The sequence below is a fragment of the Epargyreus clarus genome, unplaced genomic scaffold (assembly GCF_041222505.1).
Source record: "Epargyreus clarus isolate Ecla_fem2 unplaced genomic scaffold, WU_Ecla_fem_2.2 ptg000007l, whole genome shotgun sequence".
NCBI lineage: Eukaryota > Metazoa > Arthropoda > Insecta > Lepidoptera > Hesperiidae > Epargyreus > Epargyreus clarus.
The window spans coordinates 5,992,655-6,006,420 of NW_027332215.1; the positions used below are offsets into that span (position 1 = coordinate 5,992,655).

General features: G+C 35.2%; 1 protein-coding gene across 1 annotated transcript; it reads right to left on the reverse strand.

Annotated features, from left to right (window-relative positions):
- Positions 1-3,457: 3,457 nt before the first annotated feature.
- Positions 3,458-12,781, reverse strand: LOC140743291 (uncharacterized). Its single transcript, XM_073074452.1, has 4 exons — positions 12,600-12,781; positions 10,862-10,914; positions 4,693-5,008; positions 3,458-4,137 (listed from the first exon to the last, which is right to left on the reverse strand). Exons 1-4 carry the CDS (start codon positions 12,615-12,617, stop codon positions 4,132-4,134), a joined length of 393 nt encoding a protein of 130 aa, XP_072930553.1. The 5' UTR covers positions 12,618-12,781; the 3' UTR covers positions 3,458-4,131.
- Between the last annotated feature and the right edge of the window lie 985 nt (positions 12,782-13,766).

Below are 13,766 nucleotides of genomic sequence, written 5' to 3' on the forward strand. Positions count from 1 at the left end.
AGTGTCACCGTTTTTGCACTATCAATTGTTTTAGATTTTTTGAGAAATTCAGCCCTCTTCATCTTCTTTCGTTAACTGCGTGTACAAATTTGGTGATGCAGTGTTTATTTTTTCTGTTAAATACTATCAGATAGTTGGTCTCTCATATTGAAAAGTAAATTGGTTAAAAGATGTAAAGGAACCATATAAAAAATAGGGATATTTTTAGATTTTAATTTTTTTACTATTTTTCCCTCAACTTTGACTCGTCGCGGTGAAAAAAAAATGTACTGGACTATAAGTGTACGTTGCGCCAAAAAATATGTCCAGTTAATAGAGATTTCAAAAAGGTACCACACTTACTATTAAAAGTTGAAAAAAAAAGTTAAGGCCGTTTTTGCATGAAAGGGACTGAAACCAACTAAAACGTAATGATCGAGTTTTTATTTAAATTACAGTTTCTACCGACTCACAACGTATCAGGCAGTACTAAATCACATTATTTCCTAGTTACACACTTAAAAATATCATTCTTCATTTGTAAAATACAATTTAGTAACTAACTAGCAAACAAAGTATTACAATTTATTAAGTCAATTTTTACCTACTTTGAACTGTCGTTTCGAAGTAAAACTTCGTACATGTATGTAATTTGAATGACAATACCATAATTTGACATCTTGGAACAGATCTGGTGATGGAGCCAGCAGGTGCATGGTTCATTTCTTAGTAAATCCCTCGAATTTAGGCTAAATTGGTAAGAAATCTACCATCCATATCCTGGCATGTTGACATGCCTCGCAAACCGATTCAACTCTTCGTACCTCCCCTTTGTAAAACCAAATTGGGATCAAACTTTCCTATTGCAAGACTATAAATACTCTATAATAAGCGTAGTGAATCGACGGACATCGACATCAATAATATGTGCCTAACTGCTTTTAGGAAAGCTGTATCAAAATATAATTAGTAATTAGTGTTTAATTTAATCTTTAATTTACTTGTATTATATATTTTTTTCTCTCTTTTTTGTGTTGTTTTATTTTTTGGTATATACAATTTGTTATTTTATTTTCATTATCACGTTTACATCTGTATTGCATGTGATGTTTACCTCTAAGTGGTCATACATTTATTGCTTGCATTGTAACTAGATTAAATTAAAAAATATGTATAATGTTACAATCGTTAACATACGTAAATAAATACATTTCTATATTCAGATCGGAATACCAGTTTTACGCGGACCAAACCAAGTTGACAAACTAAAGTAGATTTTTTTACGATATCTAAACGCAAGGCAGAGCGTTGGGCAAATTCCAGCTGTTCCAACTTAAAACCGAATGCACTAGCCTATGTGTATACTTATATTACACGAAACGTTCCGATTTTTCCTCATCCCTTTACCGGTAAAGAGAATTATTATTATGTATAATTAATATACTAATAATCAAATAGAGACTGAAATTTTTCCCATATTACGTGTGTGTATTTGTGTGAGATCAAATATTACACAAATCAAGCTCGCGGGCATACATATTATTAATTTCCGTTCCATAACGCATTACAAACATTTTATTTCCCTTTTTATAATTACATCACGAGTAAGTAGGAAATGGGTTTTATAACATTTTCTATTTGCTTCCATATGAATTCCGGTATCTTTTGTAATCTCGTATTTCATTATATAACGAGAGGACATAAGTGTTCGCTCTATATTATTGAGTCTTTTTGTATTAGGATAGGTTCTATATAACTGCTGTAACCTGGTCTGAGAGCAGTATTTATCCAGTTGTCTTTCTGTACGGTAGTCCGAGTTTTGCCTATCGAAGTCTGATTGTTTAGTATGAAAAATTTGTCACGTTTCAATCTTTTGTAGGTAAAATATTGGACAGATAAATTATTAGTAACGGGCGTACGCAGACGTACCCATACTATAATTTATGGGAAACAAAACATTGGATAGAATCTGTAGCCCGGTGGTACTATTTTTAGTACATCTAGTTCTTTATAGTATTTTGAAGGTGGTAAAACTCTTTGTGGCTCGATAAGAGTAGTAGTTGTAGCGATAATAGCATAACGAGCATGCAGTCCATCTGATGGTAAGTGGCTGCTGCCGCCCATCTGTGATCCACAAATAAGATTAGATTCTTACCCGAGGTTGGCCACGGATGCGCCGCTACCCCTGAAAACTAATCTGGAAAACGAGGGAAAAGTATGTCTCCCTTACTTACTACACTCTTCAAACTAGGATACAGCAGCGCTTGACACTGTTCTTATTAGGCATAAGTGGGTGTGGCGGTGGTGCCGCCGGAGTCGAACTATAGGGATTCTACCACCTTTGAAAGCCATCAATCCGTACTAACATGGAGTGGTAGAATACGCGCCTGGACTTATACGACTATATAACATAGGATAGGATATAAAGGCTAACATAGGAATTGTATTATAGGAACATAGTTGCAATTTATGGGGTAGATACGAATAATACGAATATGTAATGGATGGATGGATGAATGGATGAAATTATTAACCGAAGATCAAATATGATGTATACTTATTTATTGATATGTAACAAAATAACAATGAAACGGAAAAAGTTTAAATTAATTACAATGTTTTTATGTAGAAGTTTTAAGTAATAAGAAAATATTAAACTAATGAAAAATACGAATAATAAAAACACACAAATTAACATAAACATAAAAATTAATAAAATAATTATTTGTCAGTAACTATAGAGAGGTATAAATATAATTTTGTTTAAACAATGCGCCGCTTCTTATTCATCTTATTATCTTATTCATCTTATAAAGAAATCGTGGAATCCACCGTGAAAAATTACCATATAATATATTCGTAGCATCATAGTATTGTTTATACTACCACCTACTACATAGCTAAACGTACTAGTAGAATTATGCACTAAATTAAATTATATAGTTGTCGTAAAAAGTTATTAGAAAAGTGTTCGAATTTTATCATATTGCGAATGTGAATGTTTTATGCATAGATTAGTAAAGATAACTCACTCCTAACAAGAAAATGTAACCAGTTTTGAGAATTGAAATAGTTGCATAAAAAAGTTTTGCCACGTCTCCGTGCTAACATGTCTCTAAAATATTTGAAATTATTTATTTATTATGTAAATTACGCAGTATTAGTTATTTTTTCGTAAATTTTCTCTAAAAATGTTTTTATTTGTTAAGAATTCAAAAAAAGAACTTACTAATAAGCCGTTTGTGGCTTCATTCAATTTCAAGGCGGCGAAGTATCTTTACTAATCTAAGGTTTTATGTATTACTATTACTATACATCTTCTAACTACGCCAGCATTTATTTAAAGTTATTCGCTATTTATATTGCAATTATTTGCAAAGCGTTTATCAATCATAGGTTGATGAAATATCAAATTTCGCCTAGCTTTTTAATATGTAGAGTAGTTAGAAATATTGCCGAAGGAAATAAAATGCATAAATAAAAATTATCTTTTATCTAATTTAATAAGATTAAATAAACTTAAATTACGAGACAAACATTCTTGAGTTAATAAAAACAATGATACTTTTACAATACTATGATATAAGAGTTACATTAAATTCGTTCCAATTCGCTAATTTTATTTTGCTATTTTTAATTTATAAAAGGAGACATGGCAGTAGATTAATTATTAGCGTTAAATATCTCAGACTAAAGCGGATAGACTAAGTTTTTCGATTAAAATGTTGATAAGTTACTGCATCCTTAAATTCATTGTAATATTAATTCATTTTATCGAAAGAATCGTTACAGTTATAAGTGTTATTACATATTTAACATAAGAAATAAAATTTAATTTAATGTTATTAAAACGATTGAACATTATATAAAAATATCGCTTTCATATCATTCCCGAAATCGAATGTTTTGAGTAGCTTTGTCTATCATTTATTTGATCTGTTTATAAAGTAGAAGCAATTAGTCTCTAAAAATAAATTAACCAGTGTAATTATAATTATAACGTTTGTACAATATTTATGTAACATGTTATTAAATACTACTTTTAATTTTTTATATGTAAATAATAATAAAACGCGAGAGGTCTTTAATCTTTATAACGTCCTAATTACTGCAATATGGCTTCTTGTCCCACGACATCGCAGCAAGAAATCTTCATACCTGAAACAAAGATATAACATTAATTAATCGCACATCATTTAAAACATTATTGATTTTTATTTGTCAGCAATCCTATACGATACGATCTTATTACACAATGTAAAGTGTAATGATAGCCTTCGAACTCTCAATCGAGGTTTAAATCCCACTGATTTTTCAAATTTTTGGCCTCAAATGTCAATAGCGGCACATTGCCCACGCCTGCTAGCAATTCTTCAGTGATAAGTAGTTAAGAAACTCGGCCTCTCGATCCAGGGGTCGGAGGTTCAAATTCCAGGCACCTCTGATTTTTCAAAGTTATGTGAGTATTAGAAATTCATTACCACTTTCTTAAAAAACGGTGAAGATAAACGTCCTGAGGAAACTTGCACACAACCTTTGAGATTTTACAAAAAAACGTAATGCTATCAATCGATTGAAATGACGAGTGTCCTGTAATTCGGAAGAGAGACAACTTCGCACTTTTTTCAACGCATCTTTAAATCTGATGAGTATTTTTATTTAATCCTAAACAATAACAAATTTTAATATCGACGATAACTATTCAGTACTTACCAAACCCCTCCTATACAGGGGGATTGGAATTCGATGCGGCAGGGGGATCTCGCGCGGGATGTCCGGGAGATCCAACGGCATGTCCATGGGAACATCAGGCAAGAACTCCGGGATAGGCATGCCGGGGCCCGGGATGGGATCGTCGTGGAGGTGCATGTGGTGGAAGTGCTCGTGGTCCTCGGAGGGGGACGGCGCCAAGTGGTCGTAGTCGTGGTCGTGGTGGCTGTGGTGGTGGTGGATGGTCTTGAACACCGTGTGGGTGTGCTTGATCTTCTTCACCTTGTACGGCACGTGGATCACAACTTTCTTGGTACGGCTGTAAGGTTTAATAGATTAATACGGACGGTGGTGTAAACATTATTCAAATGTAGACTTCGTCTTTCTAAGTAAAACATCACTAACGAAAACTGTCATCAAAAATATGCACCTGTCATAACGCCACTTGCATACACATATTGCATAAGCAATGATAGTCTAATGGTTAAGAAACTCGACCTCTCGATCGAGGGGTCCGAGGTTCAAATTCCAGTCGCACCTCTGATTTTTCAAAAATATGTGCGTATTAGAAATTAATTATTACTTGCTAAACGGTGAAGAAAAACATCGTGAGGAAACCTGCATACCTGAGAGATTTATAAAAAAAATCGCAAAGGTATGTGAAGTCTACCAATACGCACTTGGCCAGCGGAGTGCACTATGGCCTAATCCTTCTCATTATGAGACGAGACCCGTGCCCAGCAGTGGGACAGTAATGGGTTGTTGATAATTGATGACGATTGCATACACATGCCACACATGTCACAAACTCAACACACACATACACACACGCACACTCTAACAAACACACACGTGCACCTCATTTATTGTGCTTGTAAGTTTATCTGACGTACCATACGCCTGGAAGCTAATTTTTTCAAGATGCTACAGAGAAAAATTGGCGAAAGAACCTCCATAATAAAAATTCAACTACAGCTTTTGAAATAAATAGGTCCTATAGGCTCTACATGAAGGTATTTAGAATTAAATAATTGCCTCGCACGGCAATTTTAGATGGTTTATTTTATTTATGATTTTATCTTTTTTACTCTTGATTGTATATATTGTTAATTAGAAATAATTTGTATATATTTTAGCTTTAATAATTTCTTGTTATTTAGTTATAAATTTCTTATCCGTAATTGACAATAAAGTATTTACTCATTGTTTTATTAATAATCTGTGAGCATAAAGAAATCACTTCTTTATGGCTTGAAATTCGATTATTAAAAGAGATGTTTCAAAATGTATGGGCTCCCGGCCACCTTTTGTACACTATACTAAAAACTAAGAAAACATGCAAAGAACAATTCGTAGGCGTCCATTTTCTCCAAATCATGTTCGTTTAATTGTTTAAAAACAATAATTTACACACTTAAACTTGCAACACAACAGCGGAAAAACATCATGGCGGTAGTGATTACCGTAATAATGTCATCTGTCATTCTATTTTAACTTACTATATACATTATATACTTTTTAATATATGTTTTACGCGAATGGGCGTAGATAAATAAATATTGTATTGTATGTATTTGAGAAACAATGTAAACAATGTAATTGAGAAACAATGCCTATATTTGATAAACATTAATTATATTTACTTTCACTACTATAATTATATTTCTTTACTACTTAAAACAAACATACCAAAATATGTACCTACTTCTATACCAATTTATTTTAGTTAAAACATTTAAGTGTGTAAATAAAACAACTTTAAGTACACATTTAGATAATATTTTATTTATTCTTCACTTAGATACATTATTTATTCATTTTCAATATCTTCCCTTATCAATATTTTCATCCAATCATGTAGCAGGTTCTGTAATATCCTGTGACGAGATCAGCCCAAACTTCAAACAATGGTCATAATGTGAGCGCAACTACCTACACGAGTACGGTTCGTTGCCCAGCGATGCAGTTGCAATAATAACTGATTATTTTGTCATCCCAAGAATTTCCTTGTCTCCTATTGTAGTAATCCTAAAAAAGAGAAATGTAAAAAGATTAGGTTCTCTAGTTTAAAATTATTAACGATTATTTCACGATTAATACAACTAACTGATGTATATTTTACCTGATGATATTGAATCCTTGTCAACACAATCCACAGTGATCGCACGAAAATCACAAGAGTCCATAAAACATAAGCTGGGTAAATAAGTAAGGTAGAATCAGTCCAAAATCGTAAGCAGCACAGAGCAGAAACATATTCATTATTCAGGATTGAAATGGAATCTTCTCATCAGTATATATTTATTCAATGTTTACATTGGAGTCCACTATTATATAATATGTATATATCCACTTTTACACATATCAAATTGACAACTTCTTCTTTTTTAATTTGACATGTCACTTACATCTATAAAACCAGATACTATTTAAAAGGTGGTTTTGTTATAATTATTATAAATAATTAATTAAATTCAGAAATAATGGCGGGATACCCAAAACAAAAGCCAGGTTGTAAAGTACTAAGGTAACAATAACTTTACGACAAAAACAGCCAAATACAGAAATACCGACATCCAAAGAGTATGTGTGGAACCTATGCGTAGGTTACACATAGGTTCCCTGACCGACATCGACAATTTTGAAAACTTGACATTGACAGTATTCCGCCATATTTAATATTTCAATGAGGAATGCTTATTCTAAATAATTTTAAACAGGAATACTTTAGGTTGTCAAAATATATGGGTATTTTGTCTTCAATTATACAAAATATTCGTGTTTTTTAGATATAGTGTACATGAGATGGCCGAAAATGAAACATCTCCTTTGGTAGGCATCTTTGATTTTCTATATGTACGATCGTACAATCTACACTAATATTATACAGAGGAAAACTTTGTTTGTTTGATTGGTTGTAATGAGTAGGCTCAAAAACTACTGGACCGATTATAAAAATTCTTTCACCATTCGAAAGCTACATTATCCACGAGTAACATAGGCTATATTTTATATGAAATATATTTGATGAATAGATTTTGAGGCGGTACAAAGTTTGCCGGGTTAGCTAGTTTATTATCAATGGCTTTAACGGTGAAGGAAGACATTACGAAGAAATCTACACGCCAATGTTTAAATAATGGGCCAAGTCGAACTCGAGCACGGAGGGTTTCGTAGGTACCTCAACATTTTCATTTTTTTAGTATTTGTTAAAATAATCGAAAAAGAGCGGTTTCAAGTATGGCCACCAATATTTTTTTATTTTAAGTATTTCTTGTCATAACGGCCACAGTGCTACTGATATAGACGGACTTACGGATAAGCAGCGGAGGCTTAGAAAGAGGGTACGGAACCCTAAAAATGATGAGTAGATGATGAGAACATGGTAGACTGACCTACTCCTAGTAAATAGAAAAGGAGTTACGACGAAAACTTAAACAGAAAACCATAACTAATTTACATATGAAAATTATAGTACTTAGGTATAGTCCGCGCCAAACTGGCAGTCCGCTATGAAGTTGTTGCGAGCAGTTGTAGTCATACAATTTGCTATGGCGACGCAATTCATTTCTATATTCGGAGCGCACTAGCAGTTTTACGCGGACTGTACTGTCTATCGTGGAAATACGATGGCGAACATTACAATTATTCTACAATTACACGGCTTGTGTTAGGACATGCCAATACTCAATAAACAATTAGTGCGAAGAGCACGCATTTCCGCCTGTGGCCGGTAATTTGGGAGTCTTCCTCGTGGATTCGCGTGACAGCTTCGGGTTCCCGTTTAGACTAATAATGTTCAATCGATATATACTCATACTTTTACCGACTTACCTAGTGACGCCGGGTTATGTGGGATTTTTAGTTTAGGTTATGTGATATTTTGTAGCCGTCCTCAACGCTTGGTGGAGAACTCTGGGATCTCCGATGGAAAACAACCGGAGTGCTTCGAGCGTGATGCTCCTATCGGGCTCTGCCCTGGGAGGAGCAGTTTACGCTCCTCCCGCACACCTGGTGTTTACGACGGTATGCAACCACACATACCGCCGTCCTTCCCGGGGTCGCTTGCTGGACGGTTCGAGCTCCCACTCTTGCCGCCCGCAACCCCGGGGCCACCTTTTAGTCGCCTCTTACGACAGGCAGGGAATACCGTAGCCCTATTCTAGTCCCGGGACTACAGGAACAATCCAATGTTTACTTAACAAATCGAAATTTTGCAATATCTAAGAAGAATTTGTCTCCATCCATCCATCAGCCTTTTGAGGTCCACTGCTGGACATAGCGGTTTGAAGCGAATCCAGAATCCAGCGGTTTCCCGCTGTCTTCTTCAGGTCGTCGGTCCACCTGGTCGGGGGGCGACCTGTACTCCTTTTGCCTACGCGTGGTCGCCACTCGAGGACCTTCCTTCCCCACTGGTTATCGGTCCTCCGAGCGATGTGGCCGGCTCATTGCCACTTCAGCCTGCTAATTTTGAGAGCTATGTCGGTAAGCTTTGTTCGTCTACGGATTTCATCATTGCGAATCATGTCTCGTAGCGAAATACCAAGCATAGCTCTCTCCATAGCAGGCTGAGCGACTCTGAGCTTTCGAACGAGGCCTACAGTAAAGGACCACGTTTCGGCGCCGTAGGTCATCACTGGCAACACACATTGCTCGAATAGTTTCGACTTCAGGCACTGAGGAATTTGGGACGAGAAGATACTCCGTAATTTCCCGAACGCAGCCCAGCCGAGTTGGATTCTTCGAGTGACCTCCCTCTCAAATTTGGATTTACCCATCCGGATCGTTTGTCCCAGGTAATTGTACTCGTCGACAACTTCGAGAGGAGTGCCATCAACAACTACCGGTACGGGTGTGACATGGACATTGGACATGATTTTCGTCTTGTCCATGTTCATCTTAAGACCCACTCGTTGTGAGGCACTGTTGAGGTCTCCTAGCATTTTGCTGAGGTCCCTCAGCGGGTCTGCCAAGATGACTATATCATCGGCAAATCGAAGGTGTGTGATGTGTTCACCATTGATGTTAACGCCAAGACCTTTCCACTCCATCAGCTTGAACACATCTTCCAACGCAGAAATTGTCTACGTAGGCAAAATAGTTTTTTTTTTTTTTTTTTTGTCATCAGAGCTAGCAACGCATCTGTTGTCGACTTCAGACAGACCTTAGTCGGCCGGAGTAAAGCTACAGAGAACTCTACCACCTTTAAACCATCTTTATTTGGATCATGAAAGCTACTTATCGATTCAATTTCATATGAAATACTGTCATTTATGAACTGTTATAGTAACTTAAACTTGTTATAGTAAAATTCACTTATGATGCTTAAGTAACTGTAGTAACTATTATAGCAATTTCTATAATATTTAGCCACGGTTATCTAATTTTCTGGATCGTTAAATTAATTAATTTCTTGCAAGTCATGCGCCCACATAAGCCTGACTTATAACTTAGGTTTGCATTAAATGATAGGTAATTTAAAACAAATGATGCTTTCACTTTTAGTTTAATTTTCATGTTTTAGTAAACGATAGTAGTGAGGGAGGTAATACAAGAACAACAGTTCATGAAGGGGCATAATTATAGGGTGGCAGAATTGATAAAATGCCACGCACCCCCCGCCTGATGAGGCCCCCGGCCCGATGGGGCCCCTGTCCCGAGATTGCGTGCTCAAGTGACCAAGAAAGTCGTCGTTGGTCGCTGACGACAGACGGCGACAGTCGATAATCGGCTACGATCGTTGACGACGGGCGATTACAGTAGACGATTGCTGACGACAGGCGGCAATAATCGCGGATCATCAGCAATGATCAGCACTGTTGTGATGTAAGGGGTTGTAAGGGATACATAATTTTTAGAGGCATTCCAGCTTAGTCCTCATTTGATTGCAGATGTCCATAGGTGGCAGTAGCCACTTACAATGAGGCGGTCTGCATGCTCTTCGGCTACTCCTATTTAAGAGAAATAATTGGTCAAAACTCACCACGCAGGCCAAATATGTATTAATAGATTTCGATCATTATACTCGTATGTGTTGAATTTTCATTATTATAGGTGTCCTTAGTTCCTTACGATGTTTTCGTTTGCCGAAAGCAAAATTACTTAAATTCTTACATAACAATTATTATTATTATGAATAAAGAATACTTAAGAGTAATATTTGATAACTTACGCTTCTGTCCCCGTGGCGAGCACTGCTAGCCAAATGGCGAGACAAAACAGCAACTACGGAAACAAAATAAAATGTTTAAAAGAAAATATAATTGGCTAAGTGCAAGTCTCGCACACGGAGGGATCTATACTACTTACCACGTTTTCATTTATTTTCTATTTTCAGTATTTGTTATCATAGCAGCCTTAGAAATAAAAGCATTGCGAAAATTTGAACTGACTACCTATACTAGTAGGGTTCAACAATTAAAAATGCCGGAAAATACCGGTTTGCCGACTCCCATTTATTTTCAATTATTTATTTTTTATTTGTTGTTATAGCGGTTACTGTTACACAAATTCTGTATATATTTTAAGTTTTCAATTTCTTTTATTTCAATAAGATGTGAATATTGACCTACAGATATTTTATATAATGTTCTGAAAAGTCGATAACATGAGAAGGGAGAAAGTCAAGTGCAGAGAATTTTTTTGTGGTACTGATGTACAGAAAAAATATATCTTGATTTATTTTTGCACATGCAGGCAACCTGGTGGTGAATGGTCAGTTCCGCCCATCATACGTACCAACCAACTCTATATAGATTTTATCTGAAATTAAATTTTTAGATGATTAGTTAGAAAATTATTATTATTATTTTGGTCATTATCATTTAAGATTTTGATTACCTTTTCGTCCTACCATATATAATGCCTTTATAACATTTATGTATTTGTGCTTTATTCACCGGAAATATGTGAGAAATATAGATATTATAAAGATATGCAAGAAATACATTTTGAAAATACTTTAAAATACCTGTCATTATGGGCTACAATTTATAAAATTCTCGTGTCACAATGTTAGTTACCGTACTCCTCCGAAACGGCTTTACCGATTTTCACCTGATTTTATAAGCATATTCAGTAAGTCCGAGAATCGGCTACTATCTATTTTTCATACCCCTAAGTGATAAGGGTTGTTCACCCTTAACATTTTTTTATTTATATGGCAACACAACGTTTTCCGGGTCAGCTAGTTATCTACATATAAGAGGAAAGTCAAATTTAGACTAATCATCCATCAATTTTCGCAATTTCTATTGCATACAGTTTTTAATAGACGAGGAGGAGAATGAGGAATGAATTCACCAAATAAGACGAGAATGCTTATTAAGACCATGATATTACTCTATGTGTTCTGGATTTAGCACTCATGAAATAATAGTAGGTAAGGTACTTAAGGATAATTATTTTTTAAATTAAAATAATTATTTACATCTCATTTAGTAATTTATAATTTATTGCCATTCAATATTGTTCTCGTATTATTCACTTTTATTTTATTTGCGTCGTCTTAATTTTATGTTTTTTGACACTGTTCATTACTAATATAACATAAACATGATACGTAACAATATATCCACAAAATCCTTTAGGCTAATAGTGGTTTCTTTTCCTTTCTTATTACCTAAGTTGAACTATTACAGAACATCAATTGACACTGTAGTAAGATGCTAGAATGCTTGAAACGCATCAATTATCTACAAAGTCGTATAAAAAGAACACCGTTAATCAAACTCCGTTCATTAAACAATCACTACCAGAAACAATTACACAAACAAACAATGGTAACTGAAAGCATAGTAGCTAAGTGGCTGCAAAGAGAAGCAAATCGATATAATTTTATTGTTCGCTAGTACCCGTAAATCAGCACTCGTACTCACGTTGCGATTTATAGAAAAAGCACAAAAACGTACCACAGCACGGCAATCCATAGCCGACTATTGTTCAACAACAATGTAGTGAAAAGCACTCAACATGTGTCACAAAAAAGGGAGTCTGAATCGCCGATGTTGATCGTGCGACAAATCGCTGCGGTTCGCGTGCGAAACGCAAACAGGCGGTGCAACGGTTAGACTGATTATGAAAGCGATGCACTTGTCAATACTTATATATGCTTACATGCAGCCTGTGAACATCCCGACACCACCACTACTGTACCCCTTCAGCACTAGTCTCAGCAGCAGCAGCATCTTCTCTAATCTCATCTTTTATCGGTATTAACCGACTAGCGTAAAGATAAGATTAGATCGGTAAATGCTTATGCCAAATTAATGTATTATGGACATAATTGGTAAAAAAATATTTTTAATTGATACATAAATATTATTAATTGTTACAAAAATGTCTAAACTCTGTTATAAAATAATTCAATTATTCCAAAGAGTTTTGCTGTCAAATATTATCAAGACGCACGGCCGTCCGTCCACCAAATTCAGGGATTCATTCTTCATGACACCCGAAACAGATATTCACAAGAAATTCAGACAAGGAATGCCAAAAACTTGTAATAAAAGTAAAAACTTTTGTGTGCACAGAGACGAATTGGTAAACACAGCAGTTTTGCTTACATGACTACATCCGAAATTTTTCGTCAGTATTACAGACATAGAGTGTCTCAGGTGCGTGCTATTGGATTTCCTTATAAAATATTTATTAATTTACTTATAACTACCGCAAGAATCGCCCAGGCACCGAATCTATCAAAATATTGTACGGAAAAATATAATCTTGCCTGCTCCGATCCGTGTCTCACATTCTAGTTTTTTAGATATAAGCAGGACCTTAAATAATGCTGCTGTGTATAATGTATTTTTACCCGACTGCCAAGGAAGGGTTATGTTTTTCGCGCGTATCTTGTATGTTTGTCTTTCTTTATTTGATCCGATCTAACAAACGGCTGGATGAATTTCAACAGTTAAAGTGTCATTATATTTGTTTCAACGACCCGAGTGTCCTTATATAGGTGTTAGTAAAAAAAAATCAAAATGGCGGATTTTTGGCTCGAAATAGTAAGACATTTAAAAAAAAAGTTAACCGAACCTATCGAGTAGGGTATCAAATGAAAGGAAATTAAACGGAGA